General features: G+C 43.6%; 1 protein-coding gene across 1 annotated transcript in view; it reads right to left on the reverse strand.

The window, feature by feature from the left end:
- Window positions 1-18,794, reverse strand: part of T265_08187 (hypothetical protein) — a gene marked incomplete at both ends in the record, with an annotated part of 37,067 nt that extends 18,273 nt beyond the window's left edge. The window contains 2 exons of the mRNA XM_009173916.1: window positions 420-531; window positions 18,697-18,794. Of these exons, the coding sequence (XP_009172180.1) occupies window positions 420-531; window positions 18,697-18,794 (210 nt within the window). The remainder of the gene's footprint in view (window positions 1-419; window positions 532-18,696) is intronic.
- Window positions 18,795-19,215: the final 421 nt, after the last annotated feature.

The raw sequence follows: 19,215 nt of genomic DNA on the forward strand, positions 1-19,215 counted from the left end.
CAATGGGGAATATTGTTTTTCAGGTGAGAGAAATCCAAAGATTTTACTGCGCGATCTTCTTCAAGTGCCAAAGCTTTCCACCGATTATCCAGCCACCGGCATTTTGTTGGCTGCATTGTCTTCAATTATGTGGAACTTAATGCTATTGATATTTTCACCAAGACATTGCTGAATCTCTCCGAAGGCAAAACATCAAGTGAAGTTCACAAATGTCTTTCGTATAAGTGACCCTTCTGTGGACAAGTTGGTGCTAAATCGTGGCTAACGGACAACTCCAGTGATGCGAAGAGCATTCGTTCAATAATGAACAAAAATTTCTTGGTCCCCTTAAAACAAATCGATCCATTCTTCCCTTTGATAGTGGAAACAGACACTCTATTCAACTATCTGCCTAGTCACGTGGTCCTGTGATCACTCACCCTCATTATAATGTCATGCTTCTTTTTCCAGAAAGTGACGGTAAGTTTGTATAGCAGTACAAATAGTACGAGCATTTCGAATTTCAGTACTGGACGTATTTGAAAACCCCATCTGAAATGAAAATAAACTCAGGATTAAGTTACATTTTTCATAATAAATATCTACAGTACAGAATACCTATTTTGTTGGTCATTACTTTGAACCCTTTCACTGGTAGCTGTCTTCACTGATTAGTTTGTGGAACTTCGAGAATTTTCGTTGTCAGAAAGGTGGAAATATCATTCATATCAGTCATACGACGAAAAAGGTCTGCGTAATCTCAGGCTACAGCATCCGTGTACTTTGTGATACTCTGTGGCGGTCTAGACATACATGACCCCAGCAGCTGACAGTGGCTTTTGAATGCCATCTTGTGGATTCACGCGGTTTCATACGAGTCTACTGCAACGGAATGGGTGAAATCCCCATGATGATCGATTACTACATAAGCACTCATCTACGCAGTATTTGGAAAAAGTTGGTGATAGCGTCCCAAGGTGGTTGGGATTCGGTAGTCATACTTAGTGGTAAGAGTTTGAATTTCAAGTCGCTCACCCTCGCCGAAGACTGGTGCCATCAGATGGTCTGTAGTCAAGTAGTGTACAAAACAGGCATGGCTAAATAACTGGATGGGAATCGGCCGCTCAGTATGAAGTGAACCAGTCCGTCCGATCATCTAGTTAAGTAGGGTGAACTATGTGTCTCTACCACACGATCATGGTGAACTTCAAATGCTAGTGAGGTAACAATGATTGTGACTTTTCGCCTCCGAGAACACCGAAAGTTACTCTGAAATGTCGTCCATATACGTCACTGACTGCGCTAACTCAACCAAACAGGTCGGGAATATAGCAAAAAGCCTTGAAAAATGACTAATTTAGGAAGCACGCTTTGCCTTAAGGTGTCAATAAGAAACAACTGTCTTTAAGACGGAAGATTGAAAAGCGCACTTAAAGATAGTACAAGCAATTGTGTTTGTATCCCAAAGGCTAGCACAGTCGACAGTCGGAAAACGGAAAGAATGTCCATCATGTATTTTAAGGCATACAATATTCAACAACCATTGTCAGCTCCCTCGTGTAAACTACGGTACCTGTTAGACTCATCAGAAACTGTGAAGTCATATCATACTAACACATCACTGGTGTTTGTAAGCATTCACTGCATACAGTGAGTGCTTGCGGTGGGAGCTTGATAGAGGATATTGAAGATTGGCACTCCCAGTTGATCAAAGGCCGTAAACATCATACGATAGAGACGGTTGGTGAACGACCTCACTCCCTTCTGGTCACGAAAATCCTCCTTAATTAGCATGAAATAAAACTCCTGATTATCTGGATGGGGCACGAAACGACGGCGACTTTAGCAGTCTTGGAAAGCCACGTTGCATGTATATTGTCAGATGTGTTGATTGAATATCCCAAGGATTGTAATACTCAACTTTTCTCTCCCGTTGAGGCAGTGGACATAAATAAGGAAGCTGATCTTCAGTACACAAGACAAACCTATACCTATCTCTAAACTCTATTAACCCAGTCATTTGCGTAGTTGTCACTAAGTCGAGTGGACTTGAAAAGCCTTGTTAGTTTCATCAATGATTGGCGTTAAGTGATCTTCATCACGGGTACCGTCCTAATTCCGCCCACGTTTCTTCTGAATCCTAACCAAGTCATAAAAAATTCCAAGAATTCCTTTTCAGAGAGATTAATTTGCCACTCTCAGGAACATCAGATATTCAGTGAACCGACAAGTGATATTAGCTCAAAATTTGGACCGGCTGACCACATGCTGTTTTTTGTTTCTAAGGGTATTGATGTGCAAATACACCTCTATACAGTGTGTCTTCGTAAGGTCTGTCTGTGTGCATCATGCCCCTCTGCAGCGAGCACTCCTCTATACCGATTGCTTTCAGTCTATTCGGCCAAACTTCCGTTATGACGCAGAGTGAGTACTCCTCATTCTAACAGTGATGCCATATAAACCAACTCCTCTCCCTGAAATTATCAAGTGAACGTTAGCGGCATAATGGAATCTAGTTGAGTTCACGAGCAAGCAGCAGAACACAACATTCTCTAGGACGCACATTTCTTCGTAACGGCCTTTTTGGACTGGTATCTCCAGCTGTTGCTATAGATGAATCATACCTTACATTGGTCTCCAAATCTGTCTTTCTAAATAAAAATCTCCTTATCTAAGGATTTCACTCTGCACTGCCCCACGAGCTTCACAATCGGATTGCTGGATGGTGACTGCGAGGTCTACAACAAAGAAAGCAACTAAAAAAGCCACAACATCTTCCCCCTGTTTTCTGACTTCGCTTTCGTGTGCACTTCTGAATTTCACTGATGAAGGTAGAATGGATAGTTCTGCTCACAAATGCCACATCATTTGAAATTTTTCCGCCGAAGTTAATCGCTGCTTCTCCATGCTCCGACATAAACTGTTTCTCTTGTCCGACTGCATTCCAATATGGAGAAAGTGATAGCTGATAAATATTTCAACAAGGGTCCTCCAAGAAATACATTCCATTTTATTTCATATAACGTTTGTCACGTGACAGTACATTTGAGAGCTATCAGTCAAACAGCACAAGTGAAGGTGAAACAGTGCGTGACAGGCAAAAACAAATGGGCTTGGGGACCACAGTTGGCTAATCCAGGGATGCAAGTATCAGTACAAGTGAAGTGTCTTTGACCTGCAAGCCTCAGGTGCTCTAAGTTTAGATCCACCGTTATTGCACTAATGTTTGCGATACCAGAAACAGGATCGAATTCGGTTGAAGTGGGCTGTCTGGAGGCCAGCAATGAGCGGAAAAAAGCTGTAGCTACTAGACAAAAAGGTTGAACACAGAGACTTTCCTGGTAAATTGCAACTACATGTTCAGACAAACAGACTACAGCTACAATTACTTACAGACTGAATTTTCGCGAGACTGCAAACAGCTGGTTGATCGATCTCACCCTTTTCTCTCACGCACGTGCCTGCACAGTCGTTCTCTCGTACACACCTATCCAGCCGATCAGCTGACTGGGGAATGTAACAGTGAAGTCAGCTGATTTATTTTGTTGACGTCAAATGTTCGACGCACAACCTATCAGACCACGATCTCGTTAGCCGGGCATACAGTGCAGTGTGTGGCTGCGCCTGCCTACCCTATATGTTGATGACCGACTGTCATCTCTGTATAGATTAAAATAGGATGGCAACAACCTTTGAGTAGAGTACGTCACCGTTTCTCCCTCACAAAGTCGAATTACAGACGTAAATGCAAGCAGAGTCCCAGCGTGCATGCATACATGCACATACGGACGAACTGACGCACAATGCATGGTCGTCGCAGTCCGGGCCACACACCGTATGTACGTGTTTTGTGCGCTAGGGATCGACTAGTAGCGACTTAAGTGGATGTGGGAAAAATAATTAAACTGTTGATTGATTGATGGAGTCTGTTTCCAAAAGTCCAAAAAATTAAGTTCCGGAAAATGTCATTCCATTTGTCGGCGAAGGTCAATGGAGAAACGGGATCAGATCTCTCGATGAAAGACCTTTTACCTGATAATAAATGGTCCTCTTAACCCTTGCGTATAATACAAGTTACCTCATCAAAGGAATATTCCGTAGTTTCTAAATCATTTTGCAAAGTGTACACTACAAAGTGGACTGAAAACTTATTTTGCTTGTAAAGAAGTTGTGCTGTATTTTGGCTTTTGGGTGAAGTATTTTGAAGTTATGATTAGCAATAAACAAGATTAAGTAGACTGAAATTCAAAAGGAGCAGACCAAGCTCATCACAGTGCCACAACGTCGGCGATATACTTCTATGTCGCCGGTGAAGACCTTGAACTTTTGATCGCGCTTTGATAGCTGTGGTTTGCATGGTCAGATAAATAATCAAATGATTCGGGTTTACCAAGTGATCCACGAGGCTTTCGGCTCAATACCGAAAGATTATATTGTTTAAAGATGAGATAAACGTAGGTAAAAAAACCTTCACTATAATTTTCAGAATGTGAAACACTATCGTTACCAACTGCAGATACTTAAAGGCTTGAATGTTCAATTAGCAATGTTGCAGGTGCAACCCTGAAGCCTAAAGAGAAGAGAAAATGTCAAAACGAAGCATCACTTCAGCGTGGTTAGTTTGTACTTTGGGATAGGCAAACGCTTCATCACCAAGCTAGCGGGACATCATCAGTGCGTCGTAATGTAGCGGTTCGGCAGTGGCTGTGCCTTAGCACTCAACAACGCAAATATCAGTTTGTTCATCCCCTGCGGTGACAGACTATGGTGAAAACCCGTCAAACACTAACAGAACCACACTGTCCTATGGGACCATGTCATCTGGGGCTTGACCAGACGTTTGGATGAGTTTTATCAAGATAGAACTGAAGAGGTTTGGTTCACGAATTGTTCAAGATGCATGCTTTTGAATCCACATGCGATAAGTGAATCCTAAAACTTTTAAACAAGAAAAAAATTTCTGGACAAGTTTTAGAGTGAACCCTTCTAACGGTTTCCTGCGATTTACCAGGCTGGGTTACGTAGTCGTCGTAGCCAAAGTTAAAACTTCCCTGGGTTTCAGTGAACCACCCCTCAAGTCAAACAACGGTGTTGTGTTCTCTGAGGAAGATTTTTTGGTAAGAACCGAGGATCTACGACAAATAAGTATACCGTACCCAAACGGGCTTAGTTAACTGACCGATGCATTTTGTTCCCACTACTATGACCTGCGAAACGCCATTACGATCATCTCTTTTTGTTCTCCCTGCTACAGCTCAACTTAGAACAACTATGACCCAAGTTACTGGTAAACGCTATGAGGCGGTCCAGACTGAGCGGAATATGTGACACGCAGTATTCGCTGTCACCAAGAAATGGCGCTTTCGCACGTTCCACATTAAATTATACAGAACCTTCGCCTTGAAATTCCAGGATGAATCTGGCGGTCTTCTCCATCGTACCGAACAGACTGAATGGGCGTGTATCTACGTCAATATGCAGGACAATATCACTGTCAAACACCCTTGAAAAAAAATCTACGTCAATATGCAGGACAATATCACTGTTAAACACCCTTGAAAAAAAACTAGGATCCCGTTAGGTAAACTGTGGCGATAGACCACTATTGAACTATCACTTCTCCTGCCTAATCTTCACAGAAGGACATGGTGAGGTGGTCGCTGTAGACCCTGATGTGGAAATCAACCGCTGGTGTTCCTTCTGATTCAACCACATGTTGTCTATCCACCACAACAATGAACCTCCAAGTAACAAAACTCCTCCCCCGATTGTGAAGTGGACCACTACAAATCCTCTCTTCCTTCCCCACAGTGAGCCCATTAGCGAGTCCGGCCATCTAAATGGTCCAGATAATATTACTTATCTTCATTTGGGATCACTTTCTTCCGTTCATGATCCCATGAGATGTGACCTACTGCTGACCGAACTCTATGCCGAACTTAGGCTTAGCCAACCAAGAGGCCTCCATCATGCGTTCGTGAGTTTCGAATGCCAAAGACCTCATTGCACTTGCTGGATGTGCCTCAACTTCGGCTGTGAATATAAAGATCTATCTTACACGAGAGCCACTCAGTTGGTTGCGTACAGCTCTCAGACGCTTTTGCCTCACCTTATTATACAAAAATTTGGAAAGCCTCTGGTACTGTACTCAGAAGAATTGTCCCGGAACTTTCCTGAAAATATATTCAGTAAAGCGACTTTCGTTCCAATACACCCTTTTTTTAATCTGACATACTTCGTTGGCCAAACACAAATTTCTGCAATGAATTTCAGGAAGCCTCCCGTTATCAAAAAGTTACTTTTCTAAGTTAATTTTTATCGACAGATAAAATTTTATTTTTGGTATGAAATAAAGTGTTGGAACTTTGAGGACTAGGCCTACCTGATGAGCTCCAAGAAGAGTTTACGCGGTAGTAGGCTGACCAGAGTTTTCAGTGACTTTATGCGTACTGTCATCAGAGGGGAATCACCTCCATACCTGGAATTAGACAGTCTTTATGCAGCACATTTAGCTGAACAATACTATAGACGACAGGTTCTGTTGCATTTCGACTGAATCTCCACATATTAACTAAGTTAATATCAACATGAGTGCTTACCGCCTATAGTACTTTCCTATCCACTAAAACTTCGTTGATCACATCAAAGGGAAGACCAATGGAAGAGTGCGTATAAGGATAAAGTATGACCCTGAAGGACCAGGGACTGAATCCATGAGCATGCTACGCATCATTTGCTACTCATGGGCATTGGACGGTTTGCTCAGTGAAGTAGCCTTCGTAGCATTTCACTCTATCTCAACGCGGATCACGAACTCTCAGGCTTCCTGTTCATAAACGCCAAACCGAAATTTGCTGCACATTCACCGAACGGCTACAATGAAAGTTGTGTGGATAATTTGGGCCGTTAGATCTTGACCGGAGTGCAGAAAATCAGAAAGATGTCCTTATATACACTGTGCCCAACGGGTGGGGTTGTTAAGAGCGGTCACGTGAGAAGTTTTATTAGCAGCTTCAAATGCTCTCCTGACCGGGGGCATCTCCTGTGTTAAGGGTGATTCTCAGTCCAACTAGCGGTCAATTTATTCAGTCAAGCTGGATCTATGCTCATCTATGTTCCCGAAGTGCTGGTCGATAGGCCACGCTGTCGAGCTTTGCCGGATCTGGGTCCACCTTCGAACACACGATGGACTATCCCACTTAAACCCGTGCAGATGGAGTGTTTTAGAACAAAAGCCCTTCATGGCTTGTAGTAAGTTGGCATTATAATTTCTCACTCAAGATTTCATGGTCTGATTCTTTTGTGAGGACAAACTGTAAACGATTCCTACGACTTTAACAGCTGCATGCGATTAAAGTGATGAACAAAAGTTGAAATTATTCATCCTGTTTAAAGTACGAACGACTCGAGGTCAAGGAACGAGTGATCACTAGTTTAGGGGTTTTGTTTTCGAAAGGGAAACTGGTCGTGATTGCTTACATGTTCGAAGATCTATAAATATCATACAAAAGTACTAGTGCGTCTGTCAACTAACCAAATTTTCCGGAAAATATGCTGTGGCTTCAATGCGTTCCTTAAAATGAAGACTAATTAGGCTTTGAGAGCTGTCTCGATGCTGCTTCGGAAGTTGGAATGGCGTCAGCAAAAGGATTTTGCGCTTCGTCGATGATTAATGTTCAGATTAGCGATGTGATTAATCTCAAAGCGCTTCTCTATTACTTGTTCTATTTGCAATATCATTTGCAACGGACCATACCTGGAATGCCAGGATGGAAATAACACAAGTGTCAGGGATCACGCAGCGGAACTGAAACACTGGAGTCAAGAGTCTCAAGATTCGCTGGTGTTTCCGTCCAATGTAGATCATTCACGAGGTTGTTCCCCCTCCTTTCGAGTCGGAGTTTGTAAAACTGGTGAGGGATACGGGTCCTAGCCTACTACCCGTAAATTGTGCCCAATCCCATTAGCTTCAGTCATCAGTGCCCTAATTCAAATCAGACAAGTGCTTCTAACCCAGCGCTGTTCAATGTTCTGAATCTAGAACTCGCCCCGGCGAATGGAGAACAGCATCAGAGTCGGACGATTTCTGTGAGGAGCTTGCTGTTCAACTGAGATCGGAAACGGAATATTTTGCTCAGTTATTGATAGGTTTTGTTCTTGAGTTCTTCTCATTTGTAATGAACGACAGTGAGTGTTATTTTCATCTTCACGTGCCACGTTGAAAAGTTTGCTCGGCTAGCGTTTGACGATTGTGTCCAATCCACATTCACTTTAAACAATCGCTTCCCAAAATAGATACTCTGAAGCAGCGAATTCTGTGATCATACCAACAGAGTAGTAAGCTGACACTGTTTCATAAGACCATGGGGTGAACACGGAACACGAAACACACTTCCGCTCTTCTCACTCAAATCCGTCCGTGTAAACGTTCCCTAACATAATTTGTTACTCGTTCCCGTGTGGGACGTGCCACGTGAAAAGTTTGCTCGGCCAGCGTTTGACGATTGTGTCCAATCCACATTCACTTTAAACAATCGCTTCCCAAAATAGATACTCTGAAGCAGCGAATTCTGTGATCATACCAACAGAGTAGTAAGCTGACACTGTTTCATAAGACCATGGGGTGAACACGGAACACGAAACACACTTCCGCTCTTCTCACTCAAATCCGTCCGTGTAAACGTTCCCTAACATAATTTGTTACTCGTTCCCGTGCGGGCCAAATGATATCTTAATGATGATCAGCATTTGACTCCTACCAGTGCATCGAGTGCAACTCTGTAAAGCGAATTTTCCCAAGCATTAAGTGAGATGCCCCGGACCCGTTTTATTTTCGCCACATTATAATCCCAACGCATGATCCAAAAATGTAAGCAATTTTCTCCGGACCTGGTGGTCTTATCCTAAGAGAGGAAGCATTTTACGTAGCCAATGATACGAACATTAATGGAAACGGCTTCAGAGGTAAACATTTTGGTCATACACTTCTAAGCCAAATTTAGCCAAACTCACCGCTTTTCAGTTTCCGGGGTTAATAGTTGGTCTTTGAACAACCATTTGCCTGGAAACATCACAAACGAGAGATTCAGCTGTCTTCCAGGTGGGTCTTTCGCAAAACCAAATTTGTTTACAAATGAGTGTATTTCGCTAACCACGTAACCCGTATAGCATCTATATGGTCGATTTCGGGGTATCAAGACTGCATAGACCAAAAATTCAGTGACGGTTTTCATAACGATGAGTCACACTTTCTCTAGTTGTGCTAACTCAACGGAATGAGACTTAGAAATGAAACTACTCACAAGGTTGCTGAAAACTCTTCGACAGCCTACGACCGGTTTCGCTCTTCTTGGGGCTCATCAGGTAGGCGCAGTCCCTGAGTTTCCATCAACCTTATGTTCTACTTGGACCCAAATTAGACTGTTTTCGAGAAATACACTCATTTGCAAATCAATTAGGTTTTCACGAGAGACTTAACTGAATCTCTCGTTTATGATATTCTACAACTGAATGTGCTGCATACAGGCCGCCTCATGTTTCAGTTGGCACGGTATTCGAGATATCGTAGTATATTTTCATAAAGGAAACTACTCACAAGGTTGCTGACAAGTATGTTCTGTCCAGAAAGAAGTTTCGTAGTTCTTCAAATAAAAATCACTTAGGAAATGTGAAGATAAGGTTCCTCGAGGATCAGAAAGCAACACTTCTAACTTAATGCTACAGCTCCCCTTTGAAATATCTCAACTTCATGCTAATCTGTCAACAGACTTATGTTGTGACACTTTAGGATTTCTGTTGGGTTATTTGAATAATATCATCAAAACACTTTACGGGAAATACTAGGGAAAAGGCAGGGGACGTAGTTGTACATTTGACAAGGGGAGAAGTTCTAAAGGACAGTAAAGCCACCTACCTCTGCTTATAATCGCAACAAAGTAAGAACACACTACATGGATGTACCGGGTGCTCTAAACTGGGGAGTTTTACGATATGTTCCTCACCTGCTACCCGTGTACTTAAATCGCTGCTGCTTTGGGAGTCAGTCAGTGCAGCTAGCATAGTATTTACTGAAGTGATTTGCGTCGAGTTGTTTGAATTAGATGAGTGTGGTGTTCAAAACATGCTTCCTTTCTTCCTATTTAGGATCGATTTTTACTCGAGAGAAAAAACGTCAGTGTGCCCGTCTCATTTTGAGCACTGTCTCCGAAAACAAACGTTCTAAGTGAATCTTAGTTAGTTCTTCTACTCAGTATCCACATTTTAGTGCTAAGAATTCCGAGTGATTGCAGCTTATTCCGCATATCGATATCTAAAATTGATGCTTTTTGAATGGGCTTCAAAAACTCTATGTATTTTCTGCAGATTTAAGAACATCAGGTTAAGGTTGCGAATGTGGACGGAAGAGAGCAAGATGGTCATTTTTATTCCTTTCTAAACTGAAGCATGGCTATCCGCTCTTCACTCACCAAATCCATAATCCGAATTGGGGTCGTGATCAAACGAATGCAATCTGACGGTGTGAGGCGAATTATCAGAAAATGTAGGAACGCTCTATATACCAGAGTAGAGCGCCATTTGATACATCCTCACCGCAGTGCGCGTATGTCTCGGGCTATAGACAAGACGTTTATGTCTATGTTCATTGCAGAGAAACTGTCAGTGATGCTTCAGGTGTTGCGTACTTGGAATTGCACTTCCTGCGTCATCAAAATACAGACGTGCGATGCCATATTATGAGCAGTACAATTATCTACAGTAGTCGGATTCTAACTCCATCATACACTGAATTCTCTCTAAGACAAAAGATCTGCGTGGGCTATCAGCAGGCTCTCCGATGATTAATTTTCAGTTCATGTGTTGACTGTCATGTACCGGTTCCCTCAGAACATTAAGGACTGTCATTGCTTAAGCTATGACAAACCTAACGCCATTCCGCAGATGCGTAAAACAGATGGGCCTTTGCACAACATTGAAGTTTTGGAACATGAATTGGCCTAATGGCGTAAGTCGTTCTACCAAAAACGTGATGGTAGGTTTTGAGTATAGTACTCATTTGCAAACCATTGTGGTCTTTAACGGTAGACCAAACTGGATCCAGGGGAATTTCTCGTTTACTATGTTCTTCATTCGCAAACATTTTGTTGGCGATTCTACTGAAGTTCAGAGAATACTGCTTAAAATGGATGACTTAAAAAACAGTTAATTGTTTCGTAAGAGTAGTCAGTTCTTTCTCGTTAAGTGGGTTTCTTTGACTTCTTGAAATTCAATCAGAAGTGGAGCAGATAATTGGCCTGGGCTGGTTCCAAATACCATTACCTACAATCTGTTTACCAAGAGGGGAAGATGTAGTATTTAGTTCTGCCCCAGTAACAAGAGGAACTGGCTTACGAGCTACTCCTTGGTGAGCCTAAAGGTTATTCGTGTTGAAAATGTTATGCTAGGGAAAATACATTCCCTAAGGACAGAGAAAAAAGTGAGGCCAGCGTTTTGCAACTTTTCAGCTCTGGTCAAAACCGACTCGGAGCGTTCTGTTTCTAGCCATCTTTTATAGCTATCTGAATTGATCGAGTTTTCCTCGACCGATTCATCTATTTTCTTTGTGATTGTTGTGGAGTTTTATGCGGGTCAGCGACTGTTGAATCCGGCCCCTAGTGGTCTTCGGGGCGTCGTGAGAGCCTTTCAGGTGTTAAGGCTAGACCACATGAGGTGGAACTTTCGGTGACTTTATTCAGGCAACAGTGTTGGAAGTGCCGACACTCTACCAGAGACACTCAGATAGTATTTTTATTACGAGCTTCTTCAGCTAGTTTCTTTGTTTTACCAGAAGATTAAATCGGATTTGTGTCCTTCCCCGGCAAAATTATGTGATCATTCTTGACATATCAGACAAGCTAATGAAAGCTTATCAACAGTCCATTAATCATTTGGCTCTGTTCGGTACTGATCAGACCGACGTTGTTTCTAAATTTTTAGCCACCTTCCTACTTATATGAACATCAAAGTTGTGCTTGTCGAGTTGGACGTTCGTATACAATGGGAGATGGGTTTAACCTGGATTAAATGAATCTCTCGGTTATGGTATTGGCCAACCGAATCTCATTGAGCAACCGGTTAAAGAATATAATAAAATGAGAGACTCACTGGAGTCTCACGCTAACAAGATCTCAGTTTGTAACTGAGTGTCTAACTAAATAATGAATAACTGGCTCTCCAAATACAACTACCCCGGTCCTAAGGCACTGAAACCATGCAGGTAACTTAGGAAATCAGAAGCCATTAAATTTGCATGCCGAATTTTAGCGGTAGAAAATTTCCAGCGAGAGTAAAATCAACGGAAAAAAATGATGACCGCGACCAAAATAGGTGAACACGCTTTCGGTAGCTTACCGACAGAAAACGGTTATTTTTAATGCAGTACTTGAACCCGTTCAAAAAGAAATCGGATATAATTGAGAGAGAGAGTCTTTCTGTAAAGTATGTCCTACCTGGAATATAGAACCTTTATGTGGACAACGTAGAACCCATAAGCTCTGTTCGTGGATAGTCATAACAAGCGAGAATTTGTCTGTTTGCTATACAATTCATTGTCATCTCCGTGATATCCTCGAGTAGTTGAAACTACTCACTCTCACATATATTGTGTTTCATGTCCTGGGTCTTGTTGTCGCTGATAACGGTCAGTCACTGAACGACCTACTTAGAAATCTTTAAGTATCCTGGTATCTTTCTGCTTCATAGAGGTGTGACTCCTCAGCCAATGTCGTACTGTCTCTCGTATGGTTGCCTGGTTTGCTGTTATCCACGACCATTAACTGTGACATGGAGGTATGACAACACTACAGTCAGCGTACATCGGTAGCAAGTGAGAACCCGAAAAATTTGGACGTCGGGAGATGGCAATGAGCGAGGTGGGCTGATATATGCACTGAAATGGGTCATTCCACCCGGACCGGCGCTTAGTTCGTTTGAACCCAGTTTAGTTTAATGTTTTATGTGTTGATGTACAGGTTAGCAAGAAACCTGTAGAAAATACATATACTAAGGTATGCAGAAGCACGTATCTAAACAGAGCGGCGGATTAAAGACATCTTTTGAAAAAAACTGATTTCTACTTACGGTTGACTCCTTGCAGAACAGATGCTAATACTTTAATAAAAATAGTCACTTTTGGTAGATAAACAGCATTGCCGAGTTCGAAATTAAGGACAGTCGTGTGATTTGGCAGCGACCGTGCTATGTGCCTGTTGAAAAGTTACGATTTGGCAACGTTTCAGTGCTTTGAGGTTAAACTACGAAGTTGTGCTGGAAAGGCGTGGTCATATAATCCTACTGTGAGCTGTATTCTCTCTGTCCTTGCTTCGTTGTAAAAGTTACCAATATCGATTAGGACCATAAACGAGTGCCGACATCACAGCTGGTTTCGTATGACATGCGGTCAGACTGTCACACAAGTATATTATTTACACACATAAATGCAGCCACGCAAACGAACGTGCTTATCATCACAACAACCTGGTTTCCAAAACTAGACACTCTCCCTCCCTTCACAATACATGCTTGACTTTATGTGAAAAATGAGTTTACCCTCTTCCTGCGACTAGACACCGACAAAGATGATCTATCTAGGCCATCAGATAGCGGGTACAAATTGCGATAACAAAACAACTTGCATTGGGTTGTCGGACAAGAAATCATAGGCAAATGAAACCAGCGGAAGTTTCCAAACTGTTGCCGTCCCTCAGCAACGAAGTAACATCTTAATCCTATATAATAGGAAAACCCCGTAAGTCAAGGAAAAATAAGACAGTAAGGGCGAATGTAAAGCAAGTATTCAGATAATTCTACACCGGAAACATTTCAGGCTGGTTTTTATCCCATGGATAGTTCAATAAGTCATTTTGTTGGTTGTTGATTGAGCATCAAACTTCTCGTAACAAAAAGCAAACTAATTGTCCAGCTTTTTGGTTACCAAATAATATTTCTTTCCGAAGTTTGTCGTGCGACTGCTGCACAATTTGCACTATCATTAGGTCTGCTCATTGGTGCATATTCCATCCCCTAACACATGAACGCATACCGGTCCAGGCTGTATCTTGCGCCAAACTTCTCCAAAGTCATAAATGAGTTCTTCCTTTCAATAGCTTCCGGTAGAATCCATTCTCCTCCTCACTTGAACGGACAAGCGACTGCCGCATCTCCCTCGCCCCCGTTTCGTCCAAACTTCAGCAGCAAAGCAAGCTATACGTGGCCTGGAAAATCAGGGCTGCCTGAACAACAACTAAGATGGATTTACGTATCACTGTACTGACTGTTTGGTGTACCCTGCATGTGTCTGCCGTTTGGTAAAGGCAGATAGGTGTTTCTTGATGTCTGGAGGCTTTTGATGAAATATGGCATGATGACCTGAATTCCAGACTCACAGTGCGAGGAACGCACCCGGAAATGGCTTGAAAACCATTCGACTAAAATCGGCCTTAACAGTATACTCCCTTGGGTCGAAGAAGTCAACTCATACAAATTTCTCACTTGCATCCGAACCCCACATTCCCCACACACTTCATCCTGTATACCAAATGTTTTGTGTTGCATTCGCAGAGGGTGCTACCCCTCTTTCAGAGATCTGCCTCACCAGCTGCCCGTAAACAGCGTTCTCATGAACAACGGGGATCAGAGTCATTGGAAAGCAACTATATCCAATACATCCAAATTCGTCCACGTTTCTCGATTCCTGTGCTGACATATACTTAAATCGTACAGCTCAATCTCGTCAGAAAATAATTCAATTGTCTGCTCACTGGTACATTCTTTCCAATAGGTCCTCCATGTGAAACTAGTCCCCAATCGCTTTCCAGCTTCATTCCACTGCCCATCTCTTTCAGAACAAGTCGTGCATTCGTTCCAACACGGTATCCTGCTTCATATTCGGGGTAGGTTCCCTGCTAATTAATTTTCACCTCTACATCATAATCGAAGAAAATATATGCTCCATTGCCCGTTTTCCACTGATAATGTCCGACAGACTTCTTGCTCTATCTCGTGCGCGCCTTCATCGCTGTTCCCCGTCAGACAAACGCTCCGTGCACCTCGTTCCCTCCTAGTCCCGAACGAACGACTCAGCTATGTTTTAGGTAGTGTTTATCGTGTTTCACTTTCCTCACATCTCCGTTCCCTGAAATTCTCACAATCGCTAGTTTTTTTCTTCCAATATACGGATTAAAGTTCATCTGCCCATAACCCTCCAGGACGTTTCTCTGTTGTCGTGCTTCACCTTTCAACCCACTTGATGGCCGTCAATCACTTTGGTAACAGGTCCACCCAGACTGTAGGATCCCCCTTTCCATATAAACTGCTCATGTGAGTAGAAACCTATTCAGACAGTGGGAAAAAATAGAACAGGAACTGGTGCATCCTGGAAATGCTAGGTCCAGGTAAACGCAGTAGTGAAGAAAAGGCATCATCCCCAAGTAGCTTTCTTCATTCCGAAATCAGGTGGTTAGAATTCCTGTGTTCAGGTAAAAGACCGCGGAGGTTGGAATCCCTGTCGTGCCAGTTGACGCGCACGACTTCTGACGAGTTCTGACAGGCAACAACAGGGTGACATGCTTCCAGGACAAAATCACTCGGACATTAATTTGGTAGTCCAAGTGATGCGCGTGGGTCATTGGGACGTGTGTTGTGGTCCGCATCACACCTACTGGGACTTCACCTATTCCGGCAATACTGATGGACAGTGAGATGAGGCTCACGCGTCCTGACGCGCGCAGGTTCAGACAAGCAACAGGGGCGATACAACACGCTTCCTAGCCAAAGCACAGTGAAAAGTTTGCACTGCGTGAACGCATGGGTCTGTGTGTGTGGCTATCTGCGGAACAGAATGGAACATAAATATGGGGGAATCGACTGATGTGGAGCAACCAGAAAGTTTGTTAGAACAGGTCCTGGGCCATTCAAACGAGAATTGCGTCTATACACCCACTGTCTCTGCGTAGATCAAATGAGCGATATCACGCGGATTTTATCAGTTCAGGCGAGAAGAATGACCGCAGTGTAACAACAATTTTAGAAAGGGCCTGCTGACCAGGAATATTTCACGGACGACGCGAATGTTTTCGTCAAACATGTTAAATTATTAGGTAAATTGAATGAAACTAGTCACTCAAGCAAAATGGCGTTCGCTAGGTCGGTTTTAGCTGCGGACAAGTGAACACCAGCTGAATCTTAAGGGCCGCTTCATGTTTCAACTGGTCCAGTATTCGAGATGTCGCAGTATATTTTCATAAAGCAAACTACTTACAAGTTTACTGAAAACTCTAACAACCCACGACCGGTTTTGCCCCTCTTGGGGCTCATCAGGTAAACTCAATCTTTGAGTTCGCGTCAAGTAGAAGATAAGATTGACGGAGACTCGGGAACAGCGTCCATCTGCTGCGCCCCAAGAAGAGAGTAATCGGTAGTGGACTGTCGAGCAGTAACCTTATCAAGATGGCTCAATGGTTAGAGCGCGAATTTGCTGACCGGATGGTCCATGATTCGAACCCAACCTATGTCTCTCGAGTTCTCCTGTCTATGTTTGGACACCCTAGCCCTCGTGCTTCCCTCTGGCGGCATGGCAGTTAGGCATCGAAAGGGTGTTGCAGCTGAACGATTATTTTTTTATTATACATGTTGTAAAACTCAATAGTTTGGTTTTCTCGAGCATTGAACGTTAGAACACATTCACAACTTGACAATATTCCACACTGGCATCCTGAATATGCACATTTGTTACGAGAGAGAAAGATGAAAAAAACTGAACATGAAATAACTGGCTTTGAAGACTTCGTGCATCAGTATAAATGAAAGTTTTAAGATTGCTGCGCGGCACCTAAAACAGACCTAGTCATGCCGAAAAAAGCGAGTCGATCGAACACGATCCATACTGGAGACATTTCAGATGCTCGTCAGCCTATCTGAACTCACGCAAGTCAGTTAGCAAACGGGTAATTTCACTTTGCATCAGTGGTGCTTGCAGGCGTGCAACGCAATTATACCCGGTCCGGACTGAAAAACCGGCTGGAATTAGCGGTCCCTACTACACATTCTAGGCCTATCATTCTTAGTCCTCGACAAAACGAGTCGAGTCAAAAACATCAAAGAGCTGCTGATATGTTCAGCACAACGAGATAACCATGAAAGCTCGGAGCGATTGAGGCACTCTAGGGCTCACTGATCATTGACTCACTGATCATATTGTCAACTACTCTTCTTTGCCACCGTCTACCACCAAAAGGCCTTCGTGCACTTGCAATCTGAATGTCTCCGTGTTCATTTGGTGCACGTGACGCGTCTAAGTGGCAGGAGAACGGTGAGCATGGGTTTTCAGCCACACAGACAACTCTAGTCGGTTGCCATAATCAGGGGACGGGGTGAGTACAAACCTCTAAACATGGAAGCATGTGGAAAAACCTGTAAGTCCGAAACAGCTATCAGTCTTCTCACGTATCTGATGCATACAGGTGACTAGTGCGCTTGGTAAACCAAGAGATACGTTTGCAGTGGACAAAAAGTGACCAAATTCTGCGCTGCCTGACTATTGCCTTATGAATTTGGGCGTCAATCAAACGACAGAGTAACGGGAAGAGTGGGATATGGTAAACTGCTAAAAGGGTCGAGAGTATTGACTGATGATATCGGGCCGTATGAAGTCATGTGGTGCATCAACAGATCTCCAAAGGAAATTGTAAGGCAGTCGGCTCAATCGCGTTGTTTCTTATTTCACGGTGTACGCATCTCCGTAACCCCGTGCGTGCCTTATGGTTTGCAGCTGTCACCGAGTGTATTGATGGACACCAACAAAGACGTAACCCAAAGTTTCTAACTGCAATCCTTTCGCGTAAGCGTATTCGATGATTGTCCGCTGCAGTTTAGCATGTTATTTTTTCAAACTGAACATGACACAGAGGAAAGGTTGACAGTCTAATCAGGGTAAGTTGGCTGTGCCAATCATTCGGTGCGTCGTATAGGAATCGCACTGTGTATGGATACTGTCTAATGTTGACAGCACAGTGGCGTTCCTGGGTCTGATCAAGCGATAATAGAAGTTTTTCAAAGAAGTTACAGAGGTGGGTGTTCTCGTGGTTATTTTGTATATTGTTTCTATAGTGGATTCTACAGCGCTTATGGTATTTCGAAGTTCCGAGTTAATCTATGGCTAGCGTAGATGGCGAGATGGCCCACGTGGTTAGAGCGCGAATTTACTGACAGGAAGGTCCGTGGTTCAAACATGACCTCCACCTCTCGACTTCCCCTGTCTCGGCTTGAGCTGTCAGTATCCCAGCCCTCGTGTAACCTTCGGGTGGCATGGCAGTTAGGCACCGAAAGGGTGCTACAGCTGAACCTTCGGGTGCATGGCAGTTAGGCACCGAAAGGGTGCTACAGCTGAACGACAGCGAAGTCATCAGTAACGCTGTCATCTTAGCTAAGAGTTCCATTTATTGACCCCAAAACAACAGGTTGTCTCGGAGACAGGCAACCAGTTGCCCTTTACTTTAGCCACCGATGTAGGGAGCGTACTTTTTCGGCTCAGGGTGAACTCGAGAAACGTTCGACGATCACTATTTTGATGGTCATCCACACGCCATTGAGGTCATCCCTACCCGCTTCCGGGTAGCCCAACACCGTCACGATTGGTTTCACCCTCGTTCTACCTAATTTCGCCAGGGTGTTGTGACAACTTACTCCAGGGTGTTCTCGATGTCGGACGCGCACACAGATTGTCTCACCGTCACTGCTGTCTGGTACGTTAGGGCATCTTTGTTCGCATCCGCACTACACATGTTCGATACGCGTGAGGACAGCCGAGTCACACATGAAGGCAGTGGCGACCCGTGAAGGCAATGCAAGGGCTCGCTTATGCCACACACAAGCCCTCAAGCACGGGCTTGATTGTGGTCGTTGCCTTGTTCGCTGAGCTGGGCAATTTGATTGCAAACGTTTCATCACCAATCGAAGTGACATCATCAGTGCGTTATTGTGGAGCGTAGTAGTGCGTAGCGGTGATTTGGTGGTTGTGCCGCCACCAACGTTTGCAATCAAATTGCCCAGCTCAGCGAACAAGCCAACGACCACCATCTACGATACCTGAGCTACCAACATTTTCCTCTATAGAAAACGGGCTTGATTCTCAGGTCAAAGCAGAGCAGGGCTGTCAGCCTGTCAGGAAAACTCCGTTCGCCAGCACATCTCGCTCTCGTGCTC

This window comes from Opisthorchis viverrini (assembly GCF_000715545.1).
Source record: "Opisthorchis viverrini unplaced genomic scaffold opera_v5_206, whole genome shotgun sequence".
Taxonomy (NCBI): domain Eukaryota; kingdom Metazoa; phylum Platyhelminthes; class Trematoda; order Opisthorchiida; family Opisthorchiidae; genus Opisthorchis; species Opisthorchis viverrini.